Source organism: Helianthus annuus, chromosome 5 (assembly GCF_002127325.2).
Source record: "Helianthus annuus cultivar XRQ/B chromosome 5, HanXRQr2.0-SUNRISE, whole genome shotgun sequence".
Lineage (NCBI taxonomy): Eukaryota > Viridiplantae > Streptophyta > Magnoliopsida > Asterales > Asteraceae > Helianthus > Helianthus annuus.
Window position 1 is genome coordinate 175,724,973 of NC_035437.2, and position 12,488 is coordinate 175,737,460.

The window sequence follows — 12,488 nt, forward strand, 5'->3', positions numbered from 1 at the left end:
TCTATAGGGGCTAGATACAGACATATTGATCAGAAAAATAAAAAAACAACAATGCACCAGCCGGGAATCGAACCCGGGTCTGTACCGTGGCAGGGTACTATTCTACCACTAGACCACTGGTGCTTTTGATTTCATAATCTCAGTCTTTTACTTATTAAAGTCTTTTACTCTGGAATTTAATATTAACGTTTTGTAGTTTTTTAGTTATTCACTGTTTGCTTGTAGTTTTAGTTCATATGGTACTAATTGAACCGGAATGAGAACAACCTTGTACCATATAATTAAAGCCAATGATCATAAATTCACATCATGATAATAACTTAAGACTTGTGTCCAAACACCCCTTACTATCAAAGGAAGGACAAACATAATAATTGGTATTTGACAATATTTTCAATGTTACTTTTTTTTTCTATAAATATGTTATATTATAAGAGAGATGTCATGTGTTATCATTTTATTGGTTCTTATTGTTTTTAGATACAAATCTATTTGTTTATGATCCTACTCCTATATTATAAAAATAGCATAATATGTATATTTTAATTATGTGTTAAATGGTTATAAATAAATCCACATATATTTATAAGCAATCTCTCAACACAATTATATCAACCAACGCCATGTTTAACAAGCAAAAGTATACATAGAAGATGTAGTGTCGTTATCGCAGATAGACCGTTCGCTTATTATAAATTAAATAACTTATAAAGATCTCATGGTAGATACAACAGTCAAACCGTGCATCAAGCATCCATGATACATTAACATTGTGTCACGCTCAACGACATATAACAATCGTCCATCAACCATGTAAGATTAAACAAAGTTCAAGAATTGAAATCCTCATTTAACAATGTAAAAAGAAAATCAAGGCATGTGAATAAATCAAATTAAGACCATGTTGAATGGTACTAAAGGAACTAATCACTCTTGAATCATTAATAAATACCATCATAAGCTTTTATAAAATAATTAAAAGTTTTTATAAAAGAATAAAAGCTTTTTTTTTATAAAAACGGGTGAAAAAATCTGAAAGGAAGCTTTCTAAAGAGGTAGTTTTTCAGATGCAATATTAAAGGGTGGACGGGAGTATAGTAAAATGCTAATAAAGCATGCTTTGTTATCTTACTAATTATACAACTTTACATTTATCATGATCACACTCTTTTAACTCACTTTTTATCTACTTATTCTCATTATGGAATACTACTTTTACGAACGAATAGAACTATCACATGAAGTTCAATTTTCATCGAAATTCTATATTTTTTTAGAAATGGTCACTGGGTAGTCAACTATAAGAGTCTAGATTAAAATAAAATGATAAAAAAAATGACTGAATAATAAACTTTATGATATACACGTTTTTACAATCTGAAAGGAATAAATTAAAATCATAAAATTAGAGAAAATATGAAAATAGGTTCTAGATGAAGGAATTTGGGTTCAAGAGTCGCGAAAACCAACCATGGCTGTTTATCACAATGTCCGTCCTGGTTTTTCATTTTCCTCCGTATTTTATGAGATCGTGACTCTAAACATATTATTAGGAGTAAACTTCCGTACTGCTCCCTGTGGTTTGGTCACTTTAACGGTTTTGCCCCAAACCTTTAAAAATAGCCATTTTACTCCCTGATGTTTTGGTTTTGTTGCCAGTTTGCTCCCTGCGGGGAGCAAAATGGAAAAACAAACAATTTGGATGGAGTTGGAGGCGGGGAGCAAACTGGCAAAAAAACTAAAACATCAGGGAGTAAAATGGCTATTTTTAAAGGTTTGGAGCAAAACCGTTAAAGTGACCAAACCACAGGGAGCAAAACGGAAGTTTACTCTATTATTAGTTATGGGGTCGTTGTTTATCACAATGTCCGTCCCGGTTTTCATTTCCCACTAGTATTCTAACAATAAAATCGCGATTCCATATTTAGATTTTCAATATTACATTTAGGATTAAAGCCAACTTTACCCAATTCTTTTAAAAGAATTCAATGAAGCAGTGAACTCTATAGTATCATCCTATACATGTAACTTTTACAACTAGAAAATGATAGTAATCATGTGAATCAAAACCACTAGTATATCTTTCTTGTATCAATGTCTACTATAGATCCCTTATTCCTTCAATAGTTGAGGCTTCTTCAACCAATACTGACTAAACCTCTGCTTAGCATACTCTATGTAATCAAACTCAATATGAGTAACATAACCCTGTTCAAAAGATCAATAAAGGAGGTTATCAAAAGTTCAAAACCATACTTTAAACATTAAAATCAAAATAAAGAGTATAAGAATCGAAAAAAATATGTACCGAAATTATTGCCCATAATCCCCAAAATAGATGATTTGCAAGCGCATATCGTTCCACATCATCGATAAGCTGATCTACATCCGCATCACTCGGTTGGTTTCCTATAAATGTCAACCAACAAGACTATCAACGATACAAACTCGAAAAACTGTATAGTATAACATAGTGTGTATTTTGTAGAATATTGTTAGACCAGACGTAGTGGGCAGTTTTGTGGGCGTTTTTGCCCTCTTCCACGCCCCAAAACGCCGGCAAGGCCGCCCCCATGGGCGTGTTTTGTGGTTTTTTGGTTCCCAGGCGTTTTTAAAAGCACGCCCAAGCCCCATTTGATGGGCCAATCACATCTAACCCTTTTCTTCTTTAGCCAATCAATTTTTTTCATGTTTTTTTTATTTTTTTAATTCTTTACATCCCTTTTAACGTAATGCCCGTATCCCCACTACACCCATTTTAGAAAAACGCCCCATTGCTGACTGGGCTGCCACATGGCGCAAAACGCCCAAGGATGAGGCATTATTCACCCCAACGACCTCGCATGGTCTTATACAATAATGCATGTGAGATAGAGACAACATAATATACTTAATTTGTGTTAATAAATATGGTCAATTCCCTGTATGTTGACATTTTGGGCCATAGTTGTAGATAAGGATGCTTGACTTGACTCTTAACATATATTGCAAAGATTGTGTCTTTAGATTTCAAGACAAGAACAATAAATGTTTTTGAAAAACTTAAAATTGACTACTTCAAATGCTTCTTTGTAAAGTAAAGAGCTTTAAGCACATCAACTTTTGTAGTTTAGAGTTAATTACTGTTTTGGTCCCTGTGGTTTGTCAAAAATCACTATTTCAGTCCATTAGTTTAAAAATTGCGATTTCAATCCCTGGAGTCTCACGTTCGTAACCATTTCAGTCCACTTCGTAACCATTTCAGTCCTCGTACTAACAGAATAAATGGATTGAAATGGTTACGAAAGTGAAACCACAGGGACTAAAATGGTTATGAAAGTGAAACCACAGGTACTGAAATCGCAATTTTTAAACTAATGGACTGAAATAGTGATTTTTGCCAAACCAAAGGGACGAAAACAGTAATTAACTCGTACCAATATTAACAAAAATCAATAAATTTATATAAAGATGGTAAAACCATAAAAAAAATTCTAGTAACCTGTTGAGCTAAGATATGACTTCACAAATCTTTGTCTCTCCTCCAAATCTGCATTTTGTTTTCCACAAAACATTAGTAACAACACATAAGTATTTAAGACCAAAATCAAAACACAATGTTACAGTTTTTATGGCTATAACATGAAATATTAACTACGATTAAAAACGTTACCTGGGTACTTGTTATAATCCAAATTTTGAGGCGTATCGGTGTGATAATCTGCAGCCCATTCACAAAAGTGATTTGCAAAGTCATAAGCCGCGGGGTTATAGCTAGCATACTCATAGTCCTGTTTGGTTAACAAGATTAAAAAAAAAAAAAAATCAAACTTGACCAATACCCGTTATGCCAAACAACATATGGCTTCAAGAATCAAACAAGGCGTAAATGGTAAATCGTTTTAACAAGAAAAAAAAATGAAAGATTTAACTGTAACCAACTTACAATGAATGTTATGGTTCTTGTTTTATCGTCGATCATAATATTCCCGTATTGTAAATCATTGTGACAAAACACAACATTTTGCTTGCGTTTTGATAGCTCGTTTTCCAACGTATCGATTTCATTTTCTATGATGTCAAGCTTGAATTCTTTCGCGTGTTCTTGAGAGCACAAGCTTCTAGCCTTGATCAACCACTTTCTGGGAACAAAAACAAACCTTAAATCTCAAAAAAAAAAAAAAAAAAAAAAAAAATAGTTACTATCAAATTTTAAAAAATTATTTTATGCACACCTCATTGTTGGCCAAAGGACAGCAGTCTTAGACCCGGGCATATTAAGGTCATGAAATTCCCTCATTTTTGCTGCTATGAGTGTAGATATTTCGGGATCACGAAGATCACAAGCCGATAGTGTCTGAAAGCATCGAAAAAGAATTATATATTAAGCGCTTTTGAGCGTTTGGCAAAATCTGGTACATAGCTGTTAATGACGAATAGCGACAAATAGCGATAAGGTATATATACGCTACATAGCGAATAGCCATAAATAGCAGAGACGTTATTTTATATATAGCGATACACTAGAGATAAATTTAAAAAAAAAATTATATGGATATTATATCAAAATACCTTGGCATATACGTTATTTTACATGTATACTTAACAAAAACCTAAAATCCGACTATATTTAATAGCTTTTTATATTTAAAAAAAACTGAAATTCTGCTATTTATCTCTACTAGGGGTGCTAAACAGGTCGGGTTCGCGGGTTGACGGGTCCAACCCGACCCGAACCCAAAAATTTTATATGAACCCGAACCCGAAAATCTTGTGAAACATATGAACCCGAACACGACTCGAATATTAGCGGGTTGACCCGAACACGACCTGTTTAACCCGAATTTTCAAACTTCTAATTTTTTTTTTTTTTTTTGCAAATTAATATACTTAAATTGAAATTTTACTAAAAAACACAAATGCGTATAATACAATTGCATTTTAATTATAAACTTTATGTCAATCTCTCTTTTTAAATTATACTTATGCATAAAATACACAACCAAATTAATTTATGACATAAAACATATCGTGAAAACGTAAAATATAATGTGAATGGTGTCAACCCGTCAACCTGACCAGGTTGACCCGAAACCGACCCGTTTACCTAAACGGGTTCGCGGGTTCAACCCGAAACTGACCCGAACCCGTTTAGATTAAACCTAAACCCGCGAATTTCGTGTTAGGTTCGTGTCGTGTTTTCGTGTCGTGTTTTCGGGTCGTGACAGAAATTCACACCCCTAATCGCTAGTTCGCTACATACCTTGTAGCGACCTTTAATCTATACGTTACGCTATTCGCTACAGCGACCAAACCAAACACAAAAAACTGATTATTTCAAAACGCAATGCCAAACGCCCCTAATATTTCTTTAGTTATGATCTCCAAACATAAAACAGGATGTCATGAAATATAAAAGCGTACCTTGGCATGAATAAACTCCTCAACTCTACCTTCAGGAAACTTAGCAAGAAGGTGCGGGCCATGCCCGTGGGTCGAGATCAATCCAAAGGTCCGGATTTCCTCTTCGCGATCAAAGAAAATATCCGCTCCTTCACCGTAAATCCTAACCAAAACCGTTCGCACATCATCTTCAGACGCGTTTTTGGGCCAAGTGATTCGATAAACAATATTAGTCATCGCACCACTTAAATGAACCGCTTTTAATTTGCTTGTATCAAACACATCTCCCCAATCGGAAGCAAGCGAAAGCAGTAGTTTCATCAGTTGTTCGGGTTGTGTCCCTTCAATCCCATCAATCTTTACAGTCATAACTACTATAACAGAATTACGCTTCGTGTTCTTCACAAAATAACTCGCTGCAAAAAAGTAAACATAATTACAAGAAACCCTTGTAGACTTTCCACATAATTACAAGATTCAAGTAAACAAAGACAGTTTGACTTTTTGGGGTCAAACAGACAAAATTTAATTCCAAAATTGACGTATAATTATGTAGATTTTGTAAACAAATTCAATCCTGAATTAGAATTTATACCAAATGCTACGAATTAAAGAAAATTCGGGTTAATTTAACAACCGAATCATTATCAAATTCGAAAATGAATAATCGCAGGTTTGACTTCAAGAATCATACAATAAAACGAAAAATGTGAACAACAGAAAAGCTTAAAGGAAAACCCAATTCACATAATAAAGATTAATGAATAAACTAACCTTAGATTATGCAAACAAAAATCTCTAACAGCGAACGCGACGATTGATTGACCAGTTTTTGTAATGAAACAAGGGGGGGGGGGGGGGTTGGATTATATGTATTTTTTTTGAAATAACAGATTGTAATAACGGAATTTGATTTCTACAAAAATTCCTGTGATCAAGACCCAATTGAAAGATTTCAGAGACTTTTGAAAGAATTTTGAAGGAGATTCTGATTTTTTTTTTTTTGGGTTATAAAATGATGGAGAATGAAACGTTTGGATGCGTATAGAAAAGCATGACGAATCATTGTTGGACACGTGGCGTTAACAAATTAGCGTGAAAAATGGATACCAAACGGAAATAACAGAATCAGAATCCCTCCTGAACCTACAATTAAAGTTTCACAAGTATAATTAGTAACTTACAAAAATAATAATAATAATAATAATAATAGTATTTGGATATTAAATATTGGAGTTAATTACTGTTTTCGTCCCATTGGTTTGTCAAAAATCACTATTTCATTTCATTAGTTTAAAAATTGCAATTTCAATCCCTATGGTTTCACTTTCGTAATCATTTCAGTCCATGTGGTTTCACTTTCGTAACCATTTCAATCAATTTATTTTGTAAGTACAGGGACTGAAATGGTTACGAGGTGGACTGAAATAGTTACGAAAGTGAAACCACAAGGACTGAAATCGCATTTTTTAAACTAATAGACTGAAATAGTGATTTTTGACAAACCACGGTGATGAAAACAGTAATTAACTCTAAATATTGTCTAAAACAATATGTAGTTTTGTTATGTAAAAGAGTTTTTTGGACCCGTGTGTTAGGGCGGGACCGTCAAATTGAACAAATAATAGACGTAAGAACGCTAAACCATGGATGCATAGTAAAGAAATTAACCGAACCGAAAACCGACAGGTTAACCGAATTAACCAAACTGATTAACCGATGACTTCAGTTACGATTACGGTTAATGCTAATAAACAAACCGAACCGTACACATTACTACATTCTACTGTGGCTGAGTGTGTACAATTTGGGCCTGTGGTTCAGTGGATTGGGCCTTGGATCCGTAGGCCAGATGTTGGAGTTGAAGGAGCTCTATTTGCTTACATGTTGAAGAATGAAGATGCTTGCTGACTGTAAGTCTTATGAGATCTAAAATGTAATCAGTAGCAATACAAACGATATTTGGCCGCTTTGGAATAACTGGATTCCCCCAAAAGTAAACGTGTTCGGGTGGAGGGCGGCTATGAATAGGATCCCGTCAAAGGATGGGCTTGTTCATAGGGGCGTCAATTTGGGAGACGTCCGTGGGATTGCTTATTCGCGAAATCCGTATAGTGGGCGATATTTATTGGGATAAAATTACCTTTATCATGAACATTAGTGTAAATTTGGGGGGGACACGTTAAATTAGTGAATGTGTGAATTAGCCTAAAGATAATTGATAAAACTTACTGCACACACAAACATATATATTTAACTATTTTTTTAAATGCTCAATTCTTGTAAGTTATTTTAATCTATGATATAAACTCAGTTGAATTACATAAAAAAGATTTACTTGATATGATGTTTGTCTAGGGTTGTAAAGCCGAGCCGTTTTGCATTGGCTCGAAGTTAACGAGTTGGCTCGGCTCGGCTTGACTTGTTTATCATTACGAGATGAATGTTGAGTTCGAGCCAACTTGTTTATTTTTTTTAAATTGAATTTTGAATTTTTTTGCACATCGGCATTTATAAAAAAACAAAAAAAAATATTTTTAGCATATACATAATGCAATTTTTATAAACTACATAATATATACACACATTAAAATTTGGGCCATAATTTGAACGAGCCAAAAGAGCGACCTTATCTTGGCTCAAACTCGCCTCATTTACAAGCGACTTGATTTCAATCTAACTTTTTTCAAGCGAGCTTCAAGCTTTTTGCATTTCCCTATGCTTGTTTGACTCTCTCGTAGTGATGGTTATGCAAGTTTAAAACTATGAAAAATCAATCAGATACTATTATGAACACTCACATAAATAATATGATATGACGGAATGGGAGCACAAATGATGGTAAACAATGGATTGGCCCAACACAAAGAAGGATAAAAAAAATACTAATAACTAAGCACTTGCTATTAGGGCACTGGGGGCACTGCGTTATTCTACCGTGATGGGGAAAAAACAACGCGTGGAAAACAAAGATTCCCACCGCCACTCTCTTTTCCACGTGTGATAGTTCAACGTTGGGGCGATTCCGTGATTTTTTTCACGGCGTGATAGTTGTTGGTTGTGAGGGTAGTTGTTGGTTGGGGGAAAATGGTTGGGTGTGGTGGTGAGTGATGACTACCGCCACTAAAAAAAGTTGTGAGTGATGGAAAAATGGTTGCTGACATGGCGAAACTTGATTGGATATTGTGAGTGATGGAAAAATGGTTGCTGACATGACGGAAATTGATTGAATATTGTGAGTGATAGAATTCTATCACTAGTAACCACCTCCACTCCCCTTATATTGCTTAGAATAAACTATGGTTTGAAAACATTAATATGAAAAGAAAACATTACAAAGAATAAACGTTTAGAAAACAAACGTACACGTTTAGAAAATGGTTTTAAAAATCAGTTGTAAGGTACTTGCAATAAGTTTATTTTTCTTTACTTAGATGACTAGTGACACATTCAGAAATTTATTTCTAGCGAGTTCTTACATTTTCTATATAACTTCTTACTAAAAGTTTCAAATCAAATGGGTTTTTAGAACCCAGTCATTTCATACTAGATCCACTAGCAAAAAAGTCAGCCATCATTATCGTATTTAGTAAGTCCCATTAATAGCAAAGCTAAGGTAGGGTCTGAGGAGGGTAGATGTAGACAATATTACCTCTACCCCGTAGGAATAGAGAGGCTGCTACCAGTGAGTCCCCCGGCTCGATTGTAGTTTTGTATCAAGCCTTTGACCTAAGACACATAACACTCAAACAATCGGGATAAAGACTCATTGGTGCATGCACCCCGTGTCTTTCAGTTGTCAACGTCACCACACGATGCATGATTAACTATCCGCTGCTTTTAACGTTATTTTCACGAAATTAGTAAAATAACGTTAAAGTTAGTACCATTTAACTTTTGCCCTCCGAGCGCCCACACATATATATATTATATATGCACACCACAAACAGGGCAACCACTCGCAAAAAAGTAAATTTCAATAAGGTTGATTAAGATAAAAGAATGGTTAATTTGATTAGTTTCATTATGTAATATGTAAAACAGTATAGATCTATGACAACCACAACAAGATATAGCGACAAAACGTGACAAAATCTTATTATTTAACCCAAACCAGAAAAAGTACCCAAACCAAACCCAAGATCTCAAATGACTGAGATCTTTGTAATACAAAGTACAGATTCAACAGATTCACAAATCTGTTGAATATAAAGAAAGTACAAAACAAACAAATGAAAAATACAACTGAGATCAATATGATCTCATGAACTACAACAATCTCTGAACAGAGATCAACAACACTGAAGGTAGAAACTCTCCAACTCCAGATGAACAGATCAGCCGTACAACTTGGATGATCAAAGTGAACACGAAGAAGATACCAGAAACCCTAGAAAATATCTGTGTGAATGATGAGCTCCTTCTCTCTCTTCTGTTATATATCTGAAACAATTAAAAGATACAAATAGACCCCTTGATGTATATGAGACCTTATGAAAAAGACCTTGTATTTACACTTTACACCTTGGATCAAACCGACTTAACAAACACAGGCTCACAGCCCATAACGGCCAACAGCCCATAACCAACAACCAAACTATAACCAATAACTTTGAACAGAAGCCCAATAATAAACATAGCCCAACATGATATAACTACATGTTTGATGATATGAATTATCAAAATGTGAAATATATCATTTTAACATCCCCCCATAATTCAATCAGCAAACATATCAAACAATCCTAATTTTCTGCACAAAATATCATGTTGAGTAACATTTAAACCTTTAGTAAAAATGTCTGCTATCTGATTCTCAGAAGCAATTTTTTGTGGGTCAATAATGCCACTTGCAATTTTTTCTCTCAAAAAATGCAAGTCAAGTTCAAAATGTTTAGTACGTTCATGAAAAACTGGGTTTTGTGAGATAGATATAGCAGACTTACTATCACAGAATAATCTCATAGGCAAAGTACACACAACATTTAGTTCAGACAAGATGTTCTTAATCCACATCACTTCACAAGTAGCAGAACACATAGCCCTATACTCAGCCTCAGCTGTAGATCTTGAGACAACACCTTGTTTCTTACTTTTCCAAGATACAAGTGTTTCTCCAAGAAATATACCAAAACCTGTGACAGATTTTCTAGTCATAGTACATTTACCCCAATCTGAATCAACAAATCCAGATATATCAAAACCATCTGTTTTCCTAAACATAACACCTTTTCCTGGATTTTGCTTTAAGTATCTCAACAACCTTAAAGCAATATCCAGATGTGACTGACATGGTTTATGCATATATTGACTCAGAAATTGTACAGCATAACTTATATCAGGTCTAGTTAAAGACAGATATATCAATTTTCCAATAAGTTTTTGAAAACCATTAATATTTTCCAAAAACTTTTGATCTTTATTCACTTTACTAGTTATAACATGTGACTGCTCAATTGGTGTATTCACAGGTTTACACCCTAAATATCCAAATTCATTGAGCAGTTCAAGACAATACTTCCTTTGAGACAAGCAAATAGATTCATTTGAATATAACACTTCAATGCCCAGAAAATACTTAAGTATTCCTAAGTCTTTAATCTTAAAACTTTCACTTAACCTTTTTTTAACTTGAGTAATTTCTGAAACATCATTTCCAGTAATCACTATATCATCCACATATACCAACAAAACAACAAAAACTTTATCTTTATTCAAAACAAATAAGGAATGATCACATAGGCTTTGAACAAAACCCAAGTTAAGTAGCACAGAAGTAAGTTTCTCATTCCATTGTCTAGGAGCTTGTTTAAGTCCATAAAGGGACTTTACAAGCTTGCACACCTTATTTTTATCATTGTCAAAATAACCCTGAGGTAAGGTCATATAAACATCCTCAGACAAAGAACCATATAGAAAAGCATTATTTATATCTAACTGATATAAAGGCCAACCCTTATTAACTGCAAGTTTTAAAACAACTCTAACAGTAACCATTTTGACCACAGGTGAGAAGGTCTCACCAAAGTCAATTCCCTCTCTTTGATTAAAGCCTTTTGCCACTAGCCTAGCCTTGTATCTCTCAACCTCACCATTAGCTTTATACTTTATTCTATACACCCATTTACAACCAATAGGTTTTCTACCTTTTGGTAAATCTACAACTACCCAAGTATTATTTCTATAAAGTGCTTCCATTTCACAGTTCATGGCCTCAATCCACCTAGGATCCTTTATGGCCTCAAAGTAAGAACTTGGTTCAACAGACTTATTCAAAGAAGCAACAAAACAGAAATTATCAAAAGACAGATTTGAATAGTTCACAACTTTCTCAATACCATACTTAACTTTACCCTCTACAACAAACTCATCAAATCTTTTTGGAAATGACACTTTTCTAGAAGATCTCCTAACTGTATTTTGTCCCTCAGATTGGTTGGTAACATCATCCAACCCTACAGTGTTGCCTGCCCCACCATTGTTTCCCAAACTACTACTACCTAACTGCTCATTATTCTGAGCAGTAGCAGATGTAGAGGGAGACTCTGGTTGCTGACCCTCACTGTTGGGGTCTTGTGCACCAGTAGCACCCTCTTCATCATTGGGAACAATAGGAACTTCAGGAAAAAGTGTTTCAGTAAAATCAAAAAAATTAACATGATTTAAATCTGTTTTATTCAGTTGTTCTTCATTATTACTTAAACCAGTTTTAAAAGGATACACACCTTCATAAAACTTTACATCTCTAGAAAAGAAAACTTTTCTATTCTCTAGACTTAACAACTTGTATCCTTTTTTTACATTAGAATAACCAATAAAAACACACTTATCAGCATGATAAGCAAACTTATCAGTCTCATTTAAGATTGTACTAAAACACAAACACCCAAAGTTCCTTAGATGACTTAATGAGGGTTTAAAACCATACACAATTTCATAAGGACATTTTCCTCCTAACACAGAAGTGGGTAACCTGTTAATTAAATACACAGCAGTTAAAATGCAATCAGACCAGTATCTAAGAGGTAAACCACTCTGAAATAATAAAGCTCTAGCTGTGTTTAAGAGATGTCTATGTTTTCTTTCTGCCACACCATTTTGCTGTG

The 12,488-nt window shown here is 34.3% G+C and overlaps 1 protein-coding gene and 1 non-coding gene across 2 annotated transcripts; both read right to left on the minus strand.

The window, feature by feature from the left end:
• Window positions 1-52: 52 nt before the first annotated feature.
• Window positions 53-123, minus strand: TRNAG-GCC. Its single transcript has one exon. It is a non-coding gene; the product is annotated as a tRNA-Gly (tRNA).
• Window positions 124-1,923: 1,800 nt separating this feature from the next.
• LOC110942340 (probable choline kinase 2) lies at window positions 1,924-6,389 on the minus strand. Its single transcript, XM_022184094.2, has 8 exons — window positions 6,157-6,389; window positions 5,404-5,798; window positions 4,215-4,336; window positions 3,926-4,121; window positions 3,653-3,770; window positions 3,482-3,529; window positions 2,309-2,409; window positions 1,924-2,208 (listed from the first exon to the last, which is right to left on the minus strand). The coding sequence occupies exons 2-8, from the start codon at window positions 5,749-5,751 to the stop codon at window positions 2,113-2,115; spliced, it is 1,029 nt and encodes a 342-aa protein (XP_022039786.1). The 5' UTR covers window positions 5,752-5,798; window positions 6,157-6,389; the 3' UTR covers window positions 1,924-2,112.
• Window positions 6,390-12,488: the final 6,099 nt, after the last annotated feature.

What these genes read in the sequence shown, in the direction of transcription:
- LOC110942340 (XM_022184094.2), bottom strand. Translation starts at nt 5,751, where the DNA reads ATGACTGTAAAGATTGATGGGATTGAAGGGACACAACCCGAACAACTG. An exon ending in GGATTATAACAAGTACCCAG is followed by an intron (nt 3,530 to 3,652) that starts GTAACGTTTTTA and finishes AACAAAATGCAG; the next exon opens with ATTTGGAGGAGAGACAAAGA. An exon ending in GATTATGGGCAATAATTTCG is followed by an intron (nt 2,209 to 2,308) that starts GTACATATTTTT and finishes TCTTTTGAACAG; the next exon opens with GGTTATGTTACTCATATTGA.